The 23303-nt window shown below is 37.6% G+C and overlaps 1 protein-coding gene across 13 annotated transcripts in view; it reads left to right on the forward strand.

Moving 5' to 3' along the window:
- Positions 1-144: 144 nt before the first annotated feature.
- Positions 145-23303, forward strand: part of POT1 (protection of telomeres 1) — an 86579-nt gene continuing 63420 nt past the window's right edge. The window contains exons 1-7 of one of the 13 annotated variants that reach the window (XM_074870110.1): positions 151-240; positions 1147-1320; positions 1515-1600; positions 9534-9667; positions 14642-14714; positions 16212-16303; positions 22251-22361. In XM_074870110.1, the coding sequence (XP_074726211.1) occupies positions 9545-9667; positions 14642-14714; positions 16212-16303; positions 22251-22361 (399 nt within the window). In that variant the 5' untranslated portion in view covers positions 151-240; positions 1147-1320; positions 1515-1600; positions 9534-9544. The other 12 variants (XM_074870109.1, XM_074870113.1, XM_074870114.1 and 9 more) reach the window with 12 other exon arrangements.

Raw genomic sequence — 23303 nt, forward strand, 5'->3', positions numbered from 1 at the left:
CCGCGGCCACCGCCCGGACCCACCCCCCTGCCCGCTCGGCCGCCGAGGGCGGCGCCTTCCAGCCTCCGCAGGGCGCGTGCTCGCTCCGCCCTCTGGCGGGGTCGGCAGCCGGCGCTGCCGGTGCGCATGCGCGGGCCGCCCGGGCATGCTCGGTGGGCGGCGGGCGCGCGGCGCGGGCGGAAACGGGTTGGTGGGGGTTGTGTGTCGCGGCGGCGCCCTCCGCCCCGCGCTCCGAGACAGGTACGGGGGGGCTGCCGCCCTCCCCTTCCCGGGGGCTGAGGGGAGCGGACGGGCGGGCCGGCCGGCTGTGGAAGAGGGGTCTCTCGTAGCCCGGAGACGCCGCCGCCTCCACCTGGGCTCTAGGCCGCCGCTGCCCCGGCGGGGCGGAGCTCCCGGCGTTGCCTTGTGCCTCCCTGGCGCTCGCTCTGCCGGGCCGTGCTTTCCGCTGTGAGACCTGCCGTTGCCTTGCACCATCCTTCCCTCCCTGAGCTACCCTGCACTCGGTCTCTGCTAGGGGAATTGAGTCCCCGCTTTGAAAAGCACAATGCTTACGTATTGGAAGCCCCTTTTCTCCTTTCCTTTCCCTTTCCTCTTAGTTTTTCTTTTTTTTTTTTTCTTAGGCACTGAGTGTACTGAAAAGAAATTTTTGTTGTTAGTATGCCTGTGCTCATACATCTGAGCACTTGCTTTTAGAGATCTCAGCCTCTTGGCAAGTTGCCTTGTTGCCTCTCTGAAGTAATTACAGTTCAGATCCGGAAAGGATCTACTTTGTAGGCCTGTTTTCCTGAGGACTGTTTGTTTTGCAGTGGGTGGCTGCTTTCTAGAGCTGAAATATTGTTGAGATAACAGCAGTCTAAGAATCCATTTTCCTCAGGTAACATCTGGCCTCTTGCTCAATATTAGATTAGTAAATTTTAATCTGAAATTAATGAAGGAGATTTTGGACTGGGTTGGGGTTTTTTTGAGAATTCTAGTTGTATTCTAGTGAAAGTTAAGTACCAGCTGTGTTACTAAGAGTGAAAATAGCCTATGACATACTTCCAGGAGGTAAGTGCCTGAAGGTCCGCAGCAACAGCAAGCAGATGCCTTGCAGCTAAGGGAATAAGATGTGTCACACTGCTGACTTGGTTTCTCCTTCTCTTTTAGTTAGTTGATGTGGTGTTTTCTCCTCCTGAGAATTTTCAAGGAAATTACAAGATACAAGATTAGACTATTACAAAAAATCTAGACTTCAGACTTTGTTCTTCATGAATGTCCTTGATTTCATTAAGACTGCTGTATGACAAAAGATTTCTCTTGTGACTGCAGGTTGAGTTTATGGTAGGTCTGTACCCTCTGCTTTGTTCAGTGGTGTAAACATTTATTTTTATGAGAAAATTTTGCATAAGCTACATAAAGAGTGTATGGCTGTGTCTACATATGTGTGTGCATTTAAAGTGAGGCATTGCCAATTTCATAGTTGTTTTAACTTTTGCACAATTAGCCCAAATATTGACTAGTATTAATGTTTACAGGGGCTTCAGATATCTACCATTCTGACTGACCACATCAGTAAGATGCTGATACTCTTGGCAGTTCCTTCATTCTTCATGAAACTTTGGTGAGGTTTCCTCCAGTGGTCCCCACAGTTACGTATTTTATTCTCCAATTTGGAGAATGAGTTTACGTGTCACTCTGCAAATAGCATCTGCTTTGATAGATAAGGAGTCTCCTCATACCTCCGACTGCTACAGCTTCCTTTTCCCAAAATGACATTAATCCCCTTTATGTCATTTTCATCTATCACTGAAGTATTTCTTGGTTGTAGAGAAGGGAGTAATTTTCCAATTTACCTCGCATCTCTTGTGTTTTCTTCACTTTTCTGCTCCAAAGCTAATCTCTCAGTAGTTCTTGAAGAAAACTGTTCTAGAGGAGGCTTGCAGAGGTATAGTCCATTTGTTGTAGTGGGAACTAGAGTCAGGACCCAGTAGTGTGTATTTTTGGCTTGAGCAAAAACTCAAATGTTGTGTGAATCTGAGTAATCAAGGCAAAGAGGTGTTAATTACTTGCTGTCCTGTGCACTGGATTTTGATGTACTATGATGATAAACCCTAACAGATGATAAACTAACAGAAGAACAGATCCAACTTTGATTTCCTCCTCCATGAAGTTAATTCTGCAGTCAAGATGGAGAATATAGTGTGCTTATTTTTCAGTCTTGTTTTTTTTCAGGTTTAATGGCTTGCAGTTTTTACAATGGAGTTCTATTGTCTATAATACTTATATTTTGAATTTTTGACAGTATGAACTAGAAGTGGTAAAGCTTGTCTTGCATCTTATTTATAATTTAGGGTGCTATCAGTGGCTCAGTTTGATTTATTTTTTTTTTAATATTTTTCTTTTAAATATGTCTTGAATTTTACTGAAGGAAATAGCAGAATTGTAATGTTTTAGAGAACTAGATGTGGAAGACAAATATGGTGGACTTATTCGTCAAATAAAAACAATGGGGAAAAGTTTTGCTTTGTGATCTCTTTCTCTTCTTCCAGAACATTCTTGTTTCTCTTGATCTGGGAGGAAAAAAACAAGATACAAACTCTGACTGTCATTACCCTATTTTCCTTATATTACTTGTTCCTCTTATGCCCTCAGATATGATATTTACGGGACATCATTCCATTACTAGTGAAATGAGTTTTCTTCTGATTTGTTATCATCTGTGAAAGTTCACTTGATCTTCACTGAATCCTAGAGATTCTCCTTGCTCAAAAGAATTCAGCAGCTTGTATATTCAGAATGTACATGGAGTGATTCCCAGTTCTAACAGGAGGTTGGCTTGATCCATCTGTCATGGCTAATAAGCTGTTTTCCACTGCTAGAATGTTCCCTGAGGCTTTAGACTATTATAAGGCATGTTGGTACCTTTAGTTTGACAGTGTATGAGAACATTTTTATATACTGAGCTTGCTACCTACAGCTTTTTGTACTGAAATCTTTCAGAAACTTTGTACTTTTACTATGTTAGTTGGCATACAAAATTTGTCAATTTCCTGTTGCTTAGAGAGGCATGGAGGAAGGGGAGAAACAGTGATGAATTGTCTTGATGATAAGAACAAATTTGTCTTTCCTATGTGGTTTTTCTTTTGTTCCTGTCTTTCAGTCATGTTGCGCTGGTGTTCATGTCAACAGTTTATTGTTTGTGGCTGTGTGGTGTTAACTTCACTTGCAACTGCAGCATTAAGAAACCGTGGTTTCTCAATGATTTTCAGTGTGCATTTAAGGGTGATATAACTAAACTGAGAGTTTAAATTCTGGTGGTTTTACAAACATAATTTAAGATTTTTTTTTAAAAAAATGAAAGTTTAAAAAGTCTAGGGAAAAAAGATGTAAGGCTTTCACAAAAAGACTTAAATGATCAGGTTCTTACCACCACCCTGTTTTGCAGTGTAAAGCTCAGAAATTACAGTCTTTAAACCTCTTGTAGAGCCACTGTCTGATTCTCTAAGTGCATAAGCCTTGGGGTGTGTACTTTGTCTTAAACCTGAAGTTACCAGTCTCTCAGAGCTTGTATATGGGGTGTGCTGCACGTAAAGGAAATGATAATTCTTTTGCTTTCTGTGTGAACTGATGAAAAGACTGGGAGCCTGAAAGCTTGTTTCTTGTGCATGCACCCCAGACCGTACCTAGCTGCCTAATTCAGGTCTGCGGATGTTTAAAACTCTCAAGCTGCAAGTGAGAAGGATAAGGTAAAGTCCTTCAGATGTGTTACAGGAATTTTTCGCATACTTCTGGACCTAGAGATAGAGGCATTTTGTGACTGAAATATTTTGGTGGAATAATGTCCTCATGCCAGAATAAAAACAAATACAAAGTGACTGCTTATTTTTGTTGAAGGTTAACCCTTGCTCAGAGCCATTTCTACTAGGCAATTGGTTTCTAGCATACTGTTTAAGATGGTTTTTATGCTTTTGAAATACATGTTAATATTCTGTAGGCAATTAGGACAGAGCTAGTGTGTTGTAGATTGTTCCACTGTCAGAAATTTAAGGTCTAGAAAATTAGTAGGCAGAAGATCCACGATAGGGCAGAGCAGCACATAGCCATCCTCAGTGTTACATTTCACTTGCTTAAGCAAGTGATATATATCACTTTTTCTTCCAGGGTGTTACTTATGGGTTCTCATAGAGTGTTCATACTTTCAACTAATTCTTTGCTTTTGAAAATTACTGAGCTTTTTGGTTGCGCTCTCTCCATATTTTTGTCACTTTCAGCTACTGGAAGACAAAAGGTGTTTGTAGCTTGCTGCATTCTTCCTTCTACTGTGTGTGTGTGTTGTGCATCCATCCTGTTTCAGGAGTGTCCAATGATGCTGTCTACCTTTTTTGCAGCCTCTTTTTTTAACCACCCATCCTTATGAAGAGTTCTGTTTATGCCACTTACAGACTACTTGAGCAGCAGACTGAAGTTGGAATGGTTCTTGTTAGTGTTATGAAGTCAGCCTTTTGAGAACAGCAGAGACACTTGACAGACTTATTTTCACTTGGTTGCTATTCAGGAGAGCTGTGAACACCAAGGACAGCACTAAAGGTATCTTCACATAGATTTGTGAAGCCAGTGCTGTATCGGTTTGGTTTTGAAAATTTACTTTTGTAGCTCTTAGAACTGGATACTCAAATCCTCAAATCTCCTTTTTATTTTTTTTTTAATTGCAGAGAACAAGAATCTGGGAGCTTCAGTGGTTAGCAATTAAAATACATGAGTGTTATATGTACAGAAGTTTAAGATCTGGAAAAGAAAAAATCTTGTTTTCTACTTGAATGTTATTTACATAAATGTCTTAAATTGTAGGAGTATGCAGTAAGTAAATAATATGGGCACGTCCCACTGTATCAGCCTACATATGGCTCCTTTTTAGAAATTTTCCTTTGTAACCTTGAAGGCACGTGTGGAATATTTGTCTTATTGAAATAAATAGCAAAAACTCTTTTTAAATTAAAGCAAGGGAGCTGCAGAATTTGAGACTAGTCATCAGAGAGAGATGAGTTACTAAACCTCACTTCCTTTCTTTGTTTTGTTTTAGCTATGTTTGAATTGTAACAAAATGCATCTTGCTGTTAGAGGACTTTGTGGGGAAAAAAACCCCAGTAAAGTCTATTTAATTGCTCAAGTACAGTAACAGAGAGCAACATAAAAAAAAAAAAGTGTTAACCTGTTATGTTGTACATTTCTCTAGCTCATTATAGTGTTGCTGGATGAAGATCAATATTACTGATTAACTTTGAAGTTGACTATTTCTAGGTGGAATAGATCGGCTTCTCAGTGTGAAGTGATACTTTGAACTGAAAAGCTTTGTCAGACTTCTAGTTGCTCTTTTCACTAGAGCTTGAAATCCTAATAAGCTAGTGACGATGCTATCCTGTTTTCAAAACATAGAGATAAAGGCATCATTTTTAGTGTCAGTAGTATTTTACAAGAATTTTAATACTTTACTAGTTAAAGCAGTCAAGAGAGCTGGAACAGCATCTGCATCTCTGCACCAGGCTTTTGCTTCTCCTTCAGCACAAGTAGAAGTTGAAACCTGTCTGGTATTGTACCTCCCAGTTGTATGCTGTGGTCGGTTGATGGTGACTGGTCACCAAGTGCCCACCAAGCTGCTCTGTCACTCCTCTGCCTCAACAGAACAGGGGGAGAAAATAGAATGAAAAGCTCATGGGAGAGAGATCACTCACCAATTATTATCAAGGGCAAAAGAGACTTGAACTTGGGGAAATTTAATTTATTGCTGATCAAATCAGAGTAGGATAATGAAAAATAAGAACAAATCTAAAATCACCTTTCTCCTCCCCCTGAGCAGTACAGGGGGATGGAGTATGGGGGGTGTGGTCAGTTCATAATGCGTCATCTCTGACACTCCTTCTTCATGCTCTTTCCCTGCTCTGGCATGGGGTCTCACCCACGAGAGAGACAGTCCTTCACGAACTTCTCTGATGTGGGTTCTTCTCACAAGCTGCAATTCACGAACTGCTCCAATATATGTCCTTTCTGTGGGGTGTCACTATATCCTGTTGGATACATTTTAGAGATATATACTGGGTCTGTCTGGGGTGGATTTAACTGTCTTCGTAGCAGCGTGCATGGTGCTGTGTTTTCGATTTGTGACTAAACTAGTGTTGACACACCAGTGTTTCAGCTGTGGCTGAACAGCACTTGCACAGCACCAGGGCTTTCTCTCTTTGTCCCTCTGCTTCCCCCAGAGAGTAGGCTGAGGTTCGACAAGAAGTTTGGAGACGACACAGCTGGGACAGCTGACATGAATAGTCCAGAAGGACATTCTACATCACAGAGAGTCATACTGAACAATAAAAACTGTGGGGTTTTTTCTGTCAGGCCTTCCAAGGGAGCTGTTGGTCAGAGGCTGACAGGGCACTGGTCTGCTTCTGGGAGATGGTGAGTGATTGCCTTTGAATCGCTTGGTTTGTGTTTTCTGGGAGGTATTTTTTCCCCTCCTCTTTCCTTCACTTACTAAACTGTCTTTATCTCAACCCATGGTTTTTTTGCTTTTACTATTCCTATTCTCTCCCCTGTCCTGCTGTGGGAAGATGAGTGAGTGGCTCTGTGGGTGCCTATGGACTGGCCAGGGTCAACCCACCACAGTAGCACAGACAGTCAGAAGGTAGAACTCTTGTCCAGTGCATTCTACAGCTCTCTGGTGAGGTTATGGCTGGACTGAAAAATGTCATGCATGTTGACACTTGACCCTTAATTAATGTGTTGTGCCCCCCCTCTGCCGCCTCCCCCCCCCCCCCCTCCCCCCCCCCAAAAAAAAGGCACCAGCAGTGAACTCAAAATTGGTTGACACCATTGCTAGTGAGTCTTGTGGATGTTGTTATGTCTTTCTAGCTCCTTGGCCATTGGATCTTATGAAGGAGAAGGGTATTGAGGTTCCAGTTAGCGATTTGTGAACCCTTGTAAGAATTTAGTATCTGCTGTTTCATACCAAGTGACTGATATTAGATAATACTTCAGTTTTACCCCAGTAAGAGTGAGATTTTTTTTCTGTTTTATGATGTGTTGAAGCTCCCTGCCCTGCTGTCCATTCCAGGTGATTGTTGATCTTGTTGTGTCTTCTGGGTTCCTTTCTCTGAGGCAAAAGACTCTCAAAAGCTTAAGCAATTAGGTTTAAATTTATTGTTTATTTGTTTGAGGTGTAAGCTAACAGGTTCTACTTTGCAATTGGGACAGATTACACAGATACTCTATACGGATAGTTACTGAAGTGAAGGTTGGTAATTTGTAACTGTAGCTAACTCTTGTCCAGTTATCTGTCCCTATATAAATTCTTTCTGCACATATCCCAGATAATAAACTTTGAGTCATCTCTTCTTAGTAGTGAAGCTCTCAAATTTATTCATCAGTATTTGGTAAGCTATGTCAGTTGCTCAAAATCTGTGGCATTTTGAGTAGTGGTGTTTCCTGGAGCCTCTGTGTCTTCTGAATGTTGTACAGCCTTATTATTTCATGCACACTGGAAAGTTAGAGAGAAACAAGTTGCTTGTTGACTTACATTGTAAAGTAGGGGAATATATATTGTAAGCAGGGAAGATGCATGGCAGTGTGGCCTTGTTATGCTCCTGCTACTCAGTCTCCTGAGTTCTTGGGGCTGCTTAGTATTTTGGAGTAGATGAGCACTGGTTTTCAAAGTCTAAGTTACAATTTAAAATAAGACCCACAAGTCAGGCACTATTGTTTTTCCTATTTGAGATATGATATTTGTTAGTCTTGGTAGATGTATTTTGCTTTTAAATGCTTACTTTATTGCCTAGATACAGTAGCTTAAGAAACCAGAGGTTCTTTTGCTGTTACTGCTTTTTAAGTCTTAAATGTTAAGGAAAAAAGCTGATATTGCTAGTGAAAGGTTAACTAGTCTTCTAAGAATTGCAGATTTAAAAGGAATGTATATTATGCCCAACATTTCACTTGCTACTGTACATGACAAAGTAAAAGATGCAGTCTGGGACAAGCAACAAGAGACAAGCATGTAAACTGGAAGCTAGGAGAAAAACAAAAGCCAGTCATTCTACAGTAGTCATTTTGGCTGAGAGATCCTTGAACCAAAGTATTTTAATTTATAGGGTTCTCATTAGTGAAGATGAATTCTTGATAATATCTGTTAGGAATAACACCACAGGGGAGTTTTCTGGAAAATGAAAAAGAAGAAAGGATGGTCATTCACAACTAGAGAAATAGTCATGACTAGGAAGTGAAGTTGGATATCTTTGGATACTGGAGTGTCAGTAAGATGGAATTTTCATTTTTCTGAAGATTAAGCGTTGGGTTTTTTTAAAAAGAATATCTATAATTTTGCTGAGTATCTGCACCTATATGCACTGACTTATGATCAGTGGTCTTCCCATTTCACAATGTCCTCTCATTTCCATTTAATTGTAAGCGAAAATTTTGTAAGAATTCAGTCTGCCTGGCACTGAAAAAGCACTTCTGAAGTGAAATGAAAATGTAGTTTAAGCTTTTTAGTAAAATACCAAGTTTTTGTGTCCATCCAAAGGTATAGGAAATACTTTTTTTTTTTTGTTCTTCACTGTCATATAAAAATTGCTAAAACTCTGTCTGAAAGTAGGACTGGGGCTATAATACTGCCAGCTGGGTTTTTAGAAAACAGAAAGCGTTTTTTGCGTAGTTTACTAGAAGTTACTGAAAACAGAAGATTGATAATACTTTGACTTTTCTGTAGATGCCTGCTTTAAATAAAAATTGTACAACAAAAACCAAGATACCCCAAGAAGAGTGACATGACCATTTGAGAAAATATAACTGTAATTACTTATTGATAGATCACTTTCTCATCTGTGTAACTTCACTATAATAGACTAGTTTTCCCCAGTCTCAATATTGTAACAGTGATGTCACCAAGAATTTCATTGACTTTTAGCACAGTGAGAACAAACAATAGACAAGTCATATATTTCGTAGCTTTTTTCTAGTGCATTCAGTGTTTAGCATTTGTAGATGCCAATTGTATTTTCTTTATTCTTTAGTTGATACTTCGATTATTTGTTTTAGTCTGTACATAGCATTTTTTGTGTGTAGTAAGTTAAAATGACAGACATTTTACTTCTAGGGAGTCAAATTATTTTATAGGGAAACAGCTGAATATAAAGACTCTATACATGACCTGTTCTGGGGAAGGAGTCATTCAAAGTCTCTGCTTGGTTTTTAATGTACATTTCTGTACATAAAATATTACATTGTTTACATTACCTTTTGCATTCATATATAAAGTAATATTTTGTTGCCATGTGTAGTGTTTTGGAATCTTTGCAAAATAAAGTAATTTGGATGACTGTCTGTTGCCAAGGAAATCTTCCTTCCTGCTATTCATGGTACTAAGAGATGAGGCCAATCCCTCTAAAGATTTTCAGTCTTATGTAATTAAACCTATTATGAAATAGATAAATACTCCTGAGTAAACTGCAACTTCTAGTAACTCTTCATTTGAACAAGATGAGTAGCTTCAAGGGTCTATCATTTTGGTTTAGATAAAGCAGCTATGCCTGTTCAACTGCTGAAGATTGTTAACGGAAAACCTGAGACTCCACTACCAAGCCATTTGCAGAAGGAGGATTTGAAACATTTGCAAGAAGGCTTTGGTCATACCAACAAATACTTTCAGGTAACTCACTAATGAAAGAATTTTGGCTTCCTTTGAAATAGATCCTAGTATATTTATAAGGGACCTCCATATTCCAGCTCAGTTGGTGGCTTGCTGCAGCTGTGTGTATTTGTGTGCATCTGTTGAATACCATTAAGCAACGTGAAATTATGACCCTGTTGAACTTTGTTGCGTGTTGCTATTGACTTCATTGATTCACAGTTCTGCCCCTTCCTCTTACATTGTCAGACTTAAATGTTATGAGGTTTTCTTTTCTTAGTTTCTAAACTCTGAACCTGTTTAAAAACACATCAATATGTAGAAGGCTATGCTGCAAATGGAAGGATTGGGGGAGGTTAAGTGGGTTTGTTTTTTGTTGGTTTTTTTTTTTTTTTTTAAATAGTAATAAGCACCACCATCCTGTTAAAGATCAGATTTCAGTGTAATGACTTCTAAAGCGGTTTTCCTGTCTTGTATGAAGCAATGCAATATCCAGTTTTATGAAAAGAGGACTCCGTAGCAACTACCTGCATCAAGATACAGTTAGGTTTTTTATCATTACCAAGTATGCATTTATATTTTACAGTAGTCACAAATATATTTCAGATTGGAAGTAAGATCCTAGTATACTAGTGAAATGCAGAAATATTTTTTTCATCCCAAACATAGGTACACTCTGTAAAATGCAGTGTCCATTCTTGAGGATTTTCTTTTTTAACCTGTTTAACATTTTTTGTGAATGGTTCTGAAAATCCTTTTAATCATCCCTGACACTCAAGTGGCAGGAAATCAATATCATCCCAGTCTTGCCTTCAGTCTGTTACCAAACAAAAAAAAAAAAAAAAAAAAATTAAAAAAAAGCTAAATCGGTAGAAAACCTTAGGTGGCTTGAATACTTAAAAAAATGAAAATGGCACAAATATTTTAAAATTTTAAGCTGAACTGGCCTAATGATTTTCTGTATCCAAAACCCATTTTTGCTTCCCAGTTCCAGCTGTAGTGCTTATCTGACCCTGTGATTGAGTCCATTCATGAGAAATAAACTGGCAGAAGACTGTCCATATTGATGGAGAGAGGGTAGTTCTCTGCTGCTCTTACTCTCTGGACTGGTTCATTATGGTGTCAAAGAGATGCCAGGAGTAGTGCAATTAGGTAAAACAAAGGGGCAAACCTGCCCTTTTTGGAAGCAGGCAGCAGTAGAGTGTGATAGGAGGTGATTTGACTGAGAATGATCCAGCCTCCCTTAGGTCTTGTAAAGGAACAAATGGAAACATCAATAACCAATGCTGCTAGTAAACAAGGTTTTTATTCCTCAGGGTGTAGTTTTCTGTCCCCATTCACCTGCAGGGGATATAGGCTTTCCAGCTTTTAAGACCTATGTCTGCAAGCACCCCTGATATGGAAGAACAGGGATTCTTGTTCACAAAGGATATGTTGAAGCAGACAAAAACAGGTTATAAATTAGAAAATGTTTCTGCCAAAATAAATGTTACCATTAGGAAAGCAGAACAATTATTACCAGACAATGATTTAAAGCATACATGCAGTGTTACAGCTGACTGCTGAAAGAGAAAGTGTATAGAAACTCTTTCTCAGACTTCTGCCTTATGTTAAGAGAACTTCATGCTGCTGCTGACATGGATTAGTAGATGACTAAAAAAGCTTGGCATAAAAACAGTGCAACCAAGGAGCCGATAAAGCTGGTGCTAATGCACCATTAAATATGTAGGAAAATCTGGTTCTGCAGGCTGAGCTTGAAGTGAACTTTAGAATGCACTGATGTTAGGTTATTTTAGCCGTGGCACAGCACACTGTCACTCTAGACCTGCTAAAATAGGGATCAGGTCTTGCTTTGAGGATGGAGGGACGGGAGGATTTTTATTAAGTGTGTTGGGGGAAACAACAGAAAACATCTAGGATGCTTCTGTCTGGCTTGTGTGCCTCAGCCCTTTCATTCTTCAGAAACTTTGCTGTTTTCTGTCAGCCCTCTGAACAATGCAAATTTTAATTTAAATTTGTGGGAACACAGTACAACCAATGTCCATACATCCTCGGTCATGATGTCCATTAACTGAACCTGATGTCTTTTCCCGTTAATTAATCATTGTCTGGATTTTGCTGTGGCAAAGCTGAATCAAACCTGAAAATCAGCTGCCAAATCAGCCGTTGGACAAGACTGAGGCTGCAGCAACGAAGGAGACAGATTCACTAGAGGGATTGCACATAGTCAGTTTGAGAGTGAGGCTAGTGGCATATGGAATGGAGAGGGTTTTGGAGGAAGTTTGTCTATGGGCTCAATAAGCAGTTCAGGATTTGTGGGGGAAGAGTGAATTTGAGGTTTTGCTAAGGTAGGTTTTGTTGAAGTTTGGAGCTGTCATGGCTGGAGTCATGCATTAGAGAGAAGCAACAATATACTTTTTATATAAATAAAGTGAGTTAAAATTTAATGGTAAATGCAACAGTGGTTTAACAAGATTTGATGGCAAGGTACACTTGATTATTTACTGCAGAGAGAACAGGGTCAGACAAAACTGTCAGTGAGACCCTCCCATTGAGCCGTGACATTCAGAATGGACCCCCTTGCTTTCTAACCTTCTCAGAGAGGAGCTTAGGTGCAGCTGGATCTACTGCTATTCCCAGACCTGGTCAACGGTTTATGTCTAAAGGATTATATATGTGCAGTCAATCCTTTATATCACTTAGCTAAGATTTCAAAGTTTAGCATGCTGTTAATCATTTACTGAGAATCTGTTGCAGCAAGGAAACTCTCAGCCTCGAGGAGTAACCTTGAGAGGCGTCCCTACTCAACAGGAGATCCTGGTGTGCAGCCTGCTACTGTGCGGGAGAGCTCAGCGGTTGTCCACTATTTATAGAGTCAGGTGATTGACTTACAGTCATATTTGCATACCAGCAAGATGTCTGAGTCACTGTTCAGACAGTGGCTACCGTGTTGCCATCCATCCCCCAAAGTCCAGAGTAAGTTGGATGCAGCCATCACAACCCCCCCTGGTAGTTATGGTTTAAGTGGGGTGGGGGGAGCACAGGGCTACAGGAGCCCAAGAGTTTCAGGTGTGTTGAGAAAGCAGTGGGTTGTATTTCTGCTGAGGAAGAAAACTAGAGCATGGGTGTTTGGGATACAAAGGAAAGTGGTGGGGCCAGACTATTATAGCAAAGAATGGGGTCCCAGAATTTGAAAACTCATTGTAAGGTACCGGGGACGTCTCAAAGGAAAAGTAAAAATGGTCAGAAAGCAGCCTCTATCTCAGCAATGTATTCTGCTTTTAAATACCATGCTTGTGCAGATTGAAATTTCTTTAGTAAGAAAAAAATATATATGTAAATACAGTGTTCCTGAGGTGACTTTGTTTCATTGTAAAGCTTTATTACAACAAAAAATTCTGTATTTTATTTACCTGTGAGGACATTTCAAGACAATCTCAGCAAGAACAGTTCTATATAATACTTGAAATTTTAAACAAAGTTGTAATTTTGAAAACAAGTGGCAAAGCTTTCTATAAATATTCATAGACAAATCTCAGAAGAATATTTTTTGCATTATATGACTAAAGTAAGTATTTGATACTTAAGTCTTCTTACAAAACTCATTAGTCTTCCCTGTGAAAAATAGGAACTTGCCTGGTCATAAATTTTTGACCTTCATTTTGGTTTAAAATGATGCATTACTACTGTCTCAAAAGCAATAAAGCAATATGGAACATGTTAAATCTAATTCAATATGGCTATTTTTTTAGTGTAATAAATTTAAAATTTTGGTTGGAAAAGGGTGATTTCTGGAGTCTTAGTATTTCCGTATAGAACAGTGAAATAAATTGTTGAATTAGATTTGGTTTCCTTGTCAGTTAACATGTTGTAGGACTAATTTTACTCTGAAGAGCCTCTACAGTAACAATTCACTGATTTTTGATTTTTTTCATCCTAATTTGGTTTAAGAAGTTTTTACTGACGTTAAAGTCAAGCTTCCCACTGAATCTGTGTACTGTAAATTCATTATGATTCACCTAACTATCCTCTGAGTGCTTATTTTGTGCATTTATGAACAGATTGCCCCTGCTGTCTCTTTGCAAGAAACCTTTTATTTATTTCCTGTGCTGTTTGTGTAGTTCTCTTAAACATTTTATAGTCTGTTTTCAAATTTTTGTGTTTTTCTATATTGAACAAATTTCTGTGTTTCTGTCCTTGAGAAGGATACAGTGCTTTGCCTGCCATACTGTGGAAGAATACATTTGACTGACATTTTTGCTACTGTTGAAGGAGAACCTTTTTTGATGAGATCTCATCTTTCTAAAAAACACGTGTTTCAAAGAGATGTTAACATCAATGAAGTTGCTGATCCGTGATTTTTGATTCATTGTAACGTCCAACTTCACTATAAAGAAAGTATTTTTACATAATTAATAGAACCTTTGCACCTTCTAGATCATTTGTATTATTGACAAATCAATAGGTCACTACAGTTTCAAAACTTTCTAATACTGTTCTCCCAGCTGTACCATTTATTTTTCACAGATTATTTATCTTCATATACATCTTTTATCTGTTGACTGTGATTTCTGTTTTGATATTTATGTTGTAACTCTTTGCCAATATTTTTTGAGAAACTGCTGTACCTTTTAAGATTTTGATCACCCTACCTTTTTAGCCACCTTTCAGGTTTTGTGCTATTATTGTAACTAGTAAAAGGTACTTCCACAACTACTATTCCATTGTTTAGTCTAAAATTATCATCTAGTTCGTAGCATCTAATTAGTATTGATATATAATATTTTCTTTGTTATATCCCAAGAATTTTGCTCTTCAGTGCTGTCTTTAGCAGTTTTTAGGTTTTTTTTTTTAAGAATTCAGATGGTAATTTGCATTTATCACTTCAGTTCTACCTTTTTTTAACTTACAGATGTTTTAGCTGTTATCAGTGTCTCAGCAACTTAGAGGCGTATAGTCTTAGTTAACAATATTTATTGGTTTTTTACTTTTTAGGGAATAGTTATTCTTTACTATCCATTAACAAAACTCAGTGATGGGAGAGACTTTTTCAAGCTTGTTCTTCAAGGTACTACATTTAAGTATACATTTTAAATTTATTTTGTTGAACTTCTTGACACTTTTTGTGACATAATGCTATTACGTCACTAGTACCCACTTTTTTAGTGTTCAGTAAAATGTTGTATTTAAAATACTCTCTAAAAGTGTTCATTCTCTACAAAAATACATGATTTTAAACTTATGCCAGCTAAGTTAGTGGAAACAGTACAGTCTTTGTATTTCAGTAGACTTCTTGTTTCAGAATCTTTTCAAATACTGTCCTGGAAATGCATTAGCTATATGTACAGCTTTAGTAGTGTTTTTTTAAACTACTTATCATAAAGGAGGACTAATAAAAATGCACACTTAATAGTTACTATATTATATACATAGTATATACTATAAAAATGCACACTTAATAGTTACTATATTATATACATAGTATATACTATATAAATACACATTTAATACAGGTTAATATGTTGATTAGCAGCAAAATATTTATATTTCATTCTGGTTTAATCTAAGCAGTTAAAAAATAGAATTTAACCTTATTACTCAGGTAGTCAAATATCAGTAGACACATTGACACATTGAAAGACTTAAGTTGTTCATCGTGCAGTAAATGATACTAAAAAATAATATGTCCCTTTTAAGTCCAAAGCTCATCACCCCTTCCAGCCAGGAAGGAAAAGAATGTCATTAGTCTTCTGTGGGATTCAAGGAACTTTCAGTTTTCTTTCCAGTTCCTTCTCAGCTCCTTTCCTTACATTGATTAGAGAATCGTCACTTGCTCCATCTTGAGCCTTCCTGGTTCTACAAATTCTATGACTCTGACGAAACAGGAGGCTGGGAGGTGCAGATGCTACCTGGTGATACTGCTTGTGAGTGGTGTTAGAAGAGGTGAATTAAGTTGATGGGACCTGAGTCAGTTTACCTGCTGGCTTCAGGGTTCCCAAAGAGGGACACAAAACTTCCTGGAGTCTTGCTAATTTCATGTGGCTGTTCAGGAGAGATGAGAGTTTCTGCACATTCTCCACAGCCTCAAAAAATAAGTTTGTGCATCTAAATCATTAGGGTTGTTTCTGAAACAGTAAAAGGTATAAAACTTTTTTAAAATAACAATGTAACTTATGCTTCAGTTCTTTTGGAAGGCTATTTATTGATATGTCTATGTCCTGGAATATCTCCAGTTTATATAGTTCTACAGTATGATCTGTGTTAATGTAAAAAATCAAATGTTAATGGATAATATTTCCTCTCTAACACTATACATTGAATTGTCTAAGTGGAAATCTTTGTAATTTCTGTTTAATGTACAAAGTGTGCACATTTTAAATGGTCCTCTTATGCAGAATATTCTGCTTGATAAAAGCAGTTGTATAACTCTTTGAAAGGATTTTCTGTTTGTAGATTAATTGCAATGAAAAGTGTTAAACTCTGTAGATCAAGTTATTTGGGAAATCTTTTCCTGTTGCTGGAGAAGGTGTGGTGGTTGGAATCACTTTTACTTTTTTTTCTCTAGATATGAATAACTCGTGTTCACGGACCGACAGCATCAATATTTTAATCTATGGGAAAATGGCAGAGGATTGTGCAAGAGTTGTACGCCACGGGGTAAAATATATACATATATTTTCATAGAATCATAGAATGGTTTGAGTTGGAAGGGACCTTAAAGAGTATCTAGTTCCAACCCCCCTGCCATGGGCAGGGACACCTTCCACTAGACCAGTTTGCTCAAAGCCCCATCCAGCCTGGCCTTGAACACTTCCAGGGAGGGGGCATCCACAACTTTTCTGGGCAACCAGTTCCAGTGTCTCACCACCTCACAGTAAAGAATTTCTTCTTTATATCTAATCTAAATCTGCCCTCTTTCAGTTTAAAACTGTTACCCCTCGTCCTATCACCTCACTCCCTGATAAAGGGTCCCTCCCTATCTTTCCTGTAGCCCCCTTTAAGTACTTGAAGGCCAGTATAAGGTGTCCCTGGAGCCTTCTCTTCTCTAGGCTGAACAACCCCAACTCTCTCAGCCTGTCTAAAATTTTCTTATTTTAGGAATTGTTTTCCACAGATGTATGTTGACTTCTTATCTTTTCTTTGTATAGCTATCACGAAAATTAGAAATAGTCTATTCAGTCAGTTCAAATCTATAAATATGAACTAGAAAAAAACAAAAAGTATTTACTTATGTAAATTTTTTCTAGCAATAATATTGAAATAAAGCAATTCTTTTCATCAGTGCTGTTTATCTAGCAAGTAAAGGATCATGAATATGGATTATAGAGAAGTCATCCATTTATGTTCATAATTTGAATGCCTATTGCCATTTGATGACAGATTTTAGAATTAAATTGATTTAAAAGACAGTTTTACTAGAAGCCTTTTTAAAAAAAATAATTCAAAACTATGTACATGGTTTTCTTTATTGGCTGGGTGCTGCTGTCTTGCTTCATTAGAGATACAAGCATGATTTGCTTAGCGCCAGGGTAAAGGATACTGGCAAGCCATCCTACAAGTTTGTGAGACAGAGTGTTGCAACTAAAGAAGGAAAACAAGCTGAAAAAAATTACCTCAATATTTTTTTATTAGATTGCCTGTCAGTTTGCTGATATTTCAATATTAGCCATATAACAAATTAGTGTACAATACATTATGAGATCATGTTAGTGCTTTTTCATTTGCAAAATAAATTCACACTAAATCATAGAATGGTTTGGGTTGGAAAGGCCCTCTTAAAGATCATCAAGTTCCAACCCCACTGCCATGGGCAGAGACATCTTTCACTATATCAGGTTGCTCAAAGCCCCATCTAATGTGACTTTGAACACTTCTGTTGATGAGGCATCCACAGCTTCTCTGGACAACTTGTTCCAGTGTCTCACCACCCTCACAGTAAAGAATTTCTTCCTTATGTCCAACCTAAACGTACTCTCTTTCAGTTTAAAAGCATTGCCCCTTGTCCTGTCACTACAGGCCTTGGTAACAAGTCTTTCTCAATCAAAAATATGGGAAGTTAGTTGGTGAAGAAAATAGTGCTTTATTTTCACATTCTTAGAAATATTTGTTATCCAAAAAAAGTGTCAGGGTTTTTCAGTTCAAACAGACAAGTAGACCTGAACTCTGGTGATCTGTATGTTGAAAAAGGGTAAAAATTATAGCAGACCTTAGGGAATGACATCAAAATATGACTTAAGTCCAAGCTGCTCTGAATTGATAGGACATTTTAATTTCAGTTCAGAGACATGCGTGTTCTTTTTATGTAATTCTACCTAAGGTTAAACAATGACTCTTGCTCACCTTGGTTCCCACCTTTATTTTTTTGAGAGGGAAAGATCTATTTGTATTCTTTGAGAGTGATCTTGCTGTTTCTGGATAGTAGCTTAGACCCTGAATTGTATCAGCTTCAAAGATGCATGCATCAGTTCATGACATACATGGGACCAAAGCTGCTAATATAAAGAATTACACCTATAATTAGAGCTGAAGAATTTATATAATGTATAGTGACCTATATTCTAGTTTTATATAAAATATGTGCTTTTAAATATTCAACCACTGAAAACTTCTGAATCCCTGTATTTTCAGTATTGTTAATCTGAATAAAGTACTATGGATTTGATGAATATGTATAGATCAGAGAGAAGGAACTGAATGTTTAATTATTGCTTTTATCATGTAGATAATCCTCAAACAGCAGGTGACATACACTGGCTGCCTTTTCAGATGGGTAAAAAGAAAGTATCTTGTGCAAGAAAGTCTATTGTTTCTCTTCAACAGAGATGTAACTGTTTTGAGATTTTTTTATCACTTTTCAAATTTTAGTTGAAGTCATAAAGAGGTTGGGAAGTTTCAGAACATAGGAAAGACTGACATGACAGTGGAATTTATCTCTGTAAAAAGCAAGGCTAAAAAAAACATCAGTTTTATAAATGTTTAGTGAATAGTTGAAGAAATTTGAAGTTATTGTTGTGACCTAGTGCAGCATTTAAAAAAAATAAATTGCAGGATCATGTATAGGTGAAAACTTCCCATGGAAATGAAAGATGCTGGCATATATCTTTATAGACCCTTCTCTCTCTTTGTCACTCTTACCTTGCCTCATTTCCAGTCACATACTTTGTTTTATTAAATACTAAATTAATATTATTAATCATAAATAATATTAGAAATTAATATTAAATATTTAAAATACTTACTGTCTTTTTAATGAATTTGTAAAATACTTCAGAAGTCTTTCTTAGCAATGTGATTCCTTGTACTTTGAGGATTTTGTTCTGGCATCATTTAGCATATGGCTTCCATCATCAGATAGTCGAGCTTGTGTCATGAACTGAATGGGTTAAAACTTTTTGAAGAAATCACTGAATCTAAGAAATGTTTTCCAGCAAAAGGTGCTTGCTCTTTACATTGGACTGTGCTGTATATGAAAGTCTTGTTTTAGTGATTGTCAAATGCTGTGCTAAAGAGAGAAATATGCCTTGAAGATCAGCAAAATTAGTTCAGCCTGTTTAGGGCAGAAAAATCTTTTACAACAGTCAGATACATATAAATGAAGAAGTGACAGTCTTTATACAAATGTCTCGATTCCACAGAATTTTGGCAGTGAGTCCAGGATGGGAAGTTCCTGAGCTAATTTGCTAAATATACAAGTGGCAGAATAATTTTAAATTTAAAGAACAAATCAGTTTTATCGTCCTGATAAAAATACAAATCTTGAACAAGGCCCTGAGCAGCAATTAGAAGATAGAAAGATCAGTACCAAGGAGCTGAGTAGGAAATCACAACCCACAGGCAACAACCCTTAGACAGCCAGAGTGCTGTAAAAAAAAAGAGTGTTCAACCTTTCCCCAGTGTACTGAGCCTTCATGGTATTTCCACATGTCTCAAATGAGATTTTGATTTTGGAAGAATCTGAATCGGAGGGAACACAATGATTTCTGAAACTAGCAGAGTTGCGATTCAGCAGTTATGAAATTTAATTTTTAAAAAACCCAAAGTTTTAGCCATCAAAGAATTACGTCAGAAAGGTCCAATACTTTTTGTTTGCTGCTTACCATTTCAAACTTCACAGTTTTGTAGCTTTCCATATTGTACTTCCCATACTGTAACAGCTTTAGCTAATTAACCTGGGGGAGGCGGGGAGGAGCAGGCTATTCCCAAAAACGTGAATAACTGTGTTGTTCTTGTCTCCTGAGAGACTTCCAGTTCTGTAACAGAATAACCGTCAGGGAAGATGCTGTCTTTCATTTATTTCTCACTTCTTTTGAATGAGGGGAATAGGATATCTTTTTGCTATTTAAAAATGTTGGTTGACTCTCACAGTTTTAATATATATGCAATGTAATACTCTTCTGTTGACATGAAAATCTACCAATTTATGTAAATGGCTTTGATTCCCAAACCAATTATAAGAGAACTTCTAATAATTACTCTTAGCTAAAGGTGAAATGGAAACTAATCTATTTTGAAAACTAATATAGCATTAAATTTCAAAGCACTGTGCAAACCTTATGTAAATTTTTTGTATATAAAACTACCTGCCTAAGTTGACCGTGGATTTGTGACAAATCTGAGAATGTACTTGTTCTTTCTACCTGTAAAACTAGATTGAGGTTAGTGCTGTCTTTTCCTTATTGAAATTGCACAGTCTTTTCACAAGCCTATTTTGAATGTCATGTTACGCATTGCATATTACATGAATCATCACCAGTGATCTAATATTCACTAAAAAAGTTTCCATTTGTTATCAACCTGTGTAAAGGCTCGAGTCTGTGTAATTCTAAAGTTTCTTCTGACATGGGAGAACAAGACAAGTCAGGTCAGCTGTACAGAGCTCCAATCCTGACTCAGCAACCAGGTCCCAGACTCTTGTGCAGCCTGCAATCTAATAAAAAGCTGAAATGGGAATAATTTATAGCAGGGCATAGATTTTTATCTGAAGGTTGATTCCACTGTTGAAGGAACACCATGAGTAGTATCAGCAACAGTGAAGGAAAGACACATGCTAGCACCTGCTTTCTGAAAAATAGCTGAGTTTCCTGAAGCTTGTGTGTATGTGCATCTGGAAAGAATGAAACAACTCTAATGTATGTTAGCAGGGTGGTGTGTTCCAGGTGCAAGGAATATTGAGTTGTCTAATTATTTTGTCCCATTTTAACTTACTTAGCTCTGAGTATGGCTTCCACTTAGGTGATTTACATATTATCTTTTAGTCAAAATATACTTTGTATTCCCATTTATGACAGTACCTGAAAATTACCATGCCCAAGTAGTTTATGTTTTAAACTGTCTGATCAAACTTACGTTTTCTGCAGTAATTTTTTTTTTTTTTTTTTGGCAAATCCTTTAATAACTAAATATATCACTGTCACTTCAGCTAGCAGCCTTTCTTTTTCTTGCACAAAACATTAAGGTTTTGGATCTTAAATCATTTAGAGTAGCATTGTCAGATTGCTGAAGTAGCAAAAAAGACCCATCATAGTGCAATGTTTGGCTAAAACTGTCAACTTTAATCAGAAAACTCTTTTATTTGTTGTAATCAAATGAACACATGAACAAAAGTCATTCAGTAAAAGCTTACAGAAGTGCTTTTGGTAGAAGGTCGAACAGAAATAGGTTTCTGAGTCTAACATGTTTATTTGAATGGATCACACTGGTACAGCCCTGTTATACAGTCCTGGTACCAAAGGAGCTGTCTGTAAAGGAGCCTTACATTGTGTCAGAGTTCCCAGCATTATCTTTGGTCAGATACCTTTCTTATCATCCTTATCTCCTAAATGTATTTTCTATCTTCTCCTTTTTTTTTTTTTTTTTTTTTTTTTGGTAAGGTTGCTACTCAAAGGTGAGCTGCTGCAGGGACTTAAATCATTGACCCCTTGAATCATCCTTTTCGTGTTCACTTTGTGGTGTCTGAGGAACTTCATACCAAAGTGAAAGTGCAGTTGCAAATGCAATGCCAAAATCTCAGGAGTGATGCCAGAGAAGTTTGTAATGTCTCTTTTGCTACCAGAAACTTACCTATTGATTGACCTACCTATTTGACTCAAGGAAGAAATTGAAGATGTCAGTCCAACCAAACCAGAAAATATCTACAAGGAGAGTCTCTTCAAAGTGCAGCTGTAACCCAATAAGAAATAAGCTCTGAGAAAAGAGTGTTTTGTCAGTGCTGATCTCATGTGTGATTCCTTTTCTAGGTTAGTTAAGCTTACCCAGAGAAGGGTTAGTCTTCAGTATATTTGAAGGGAAACGATTCTTTTCCTTTATTCAGTGTGACTCTTCTCCTCTAGCCCCTATCAAAATTAGCAGTCAGTCACAGTAGCATCAAGAGTGAAACAATTTTAGCAGATTTTGGGAAAAAAAATGTTGGCATTGGTTGGAAATATGAATTCCATGGGTAGGAGAGCTAAACAGAGAAACTTAAAGGCAATGCTTAGAATTTCTTCAGGATTTTTGTTTCTTGAATGTCTTGAGATTTTAGGGTGAAATTTCACATCACATACTCTTAAAATACAGTATGTGATACAGCCTCTATAATCATTTGTTTATCACCCTGTCCCCATAGGACACCTTCGTAGTTGCAGGATTTAAGTTGGCAAAATCGCCTACAGTGGGAGAGGATGGTAGACATGGTTGCCATCTGGAGGTGTCTGAAGAAGCTGGATCAGCCATTTATGTACGTGGGTACCCAACGTTTTTACCTTTTTTTATTTCCTCCAAATACCAACATTAATATTTTGCTTTACATTAGAAAAAACAATAAAATCTATTAGAATCTGAAGTTTTACAGATTATTTTAGCATGTTCATCAGGAAACAATCAGGACACATTTGTGTGTGTGTACGTACAATTTTATAACAACGCTAACCATTCAAGGCCCAAATTATCTCAGGCCTCCCAGGTAAATTTCTACTTGTTGAGTGCAGAAAATTGACCTTAGTTGGCTTTAGCAAGACTCCTAGAGGTGTTTAAACCATTCTCGTGCATAAAACAATGCAGTAAGGCAGACAAGTTAGAGGGTGCAGTATGATCGATATATGATCCAATCCCAAGGAAGAAGTGCAGCTCACTGAATGTCTAGGTTCTGCTGAGGAGGTGTCTGTCTCATCACTGACCACAGAACGGAGCTTGTGGCATTTAATTTACTGACGTGCTCATTGAATGCTTAAAAGTGATACAAATGATCTGAATTTCTTGTGTGCTTTGCTTTCTCAATTATAACTGTTCACTCAACTATTTAAAATAAACAAATGGAAGTAAAACTAGCTTCAGGAATGCAGTTGAGGGGGGAGACCACAACCAGATCCCTAGCAGGAGTCTGCACTTCTGAAGCAATGTGCAGCTGTGACGTGGGACCCTGCGTCAAACAGGCTGTGGTGTTGCATCAGGATGGCAGCTGAGCCCTGCGTTTCTCGTAGGGTGGGTATGTGTTTGCATTACATCAAGTCAACCACAATTAGTTCTTTAAAAGACCTTACAGTGAAAATAAGTCTGACATAAGTATGGCTCTAAAAGCTTAGGACCTTTAAATAGAATTTTCCCATTCTGGTGAATTTGCCTTGACCTTTTTTTTTTAAATATTTTTTCCTCCAAAGGAGAGTAATGAGTCACTGAAAGT

The sequence above is a fragment of the Strix uralensis genome, chromosome 5 (assembly GCF_047716275.1).
Source record: "Strix uralensis isolate ZFMK-TIS-50842 chromosome 5, bStrUra1, whole genome shotgun sequence".
NCBI lineage: Eukaryota > Metazoa > Chordata > Aves > Strigiformes > Strigidae > Strix > Strix uralensis.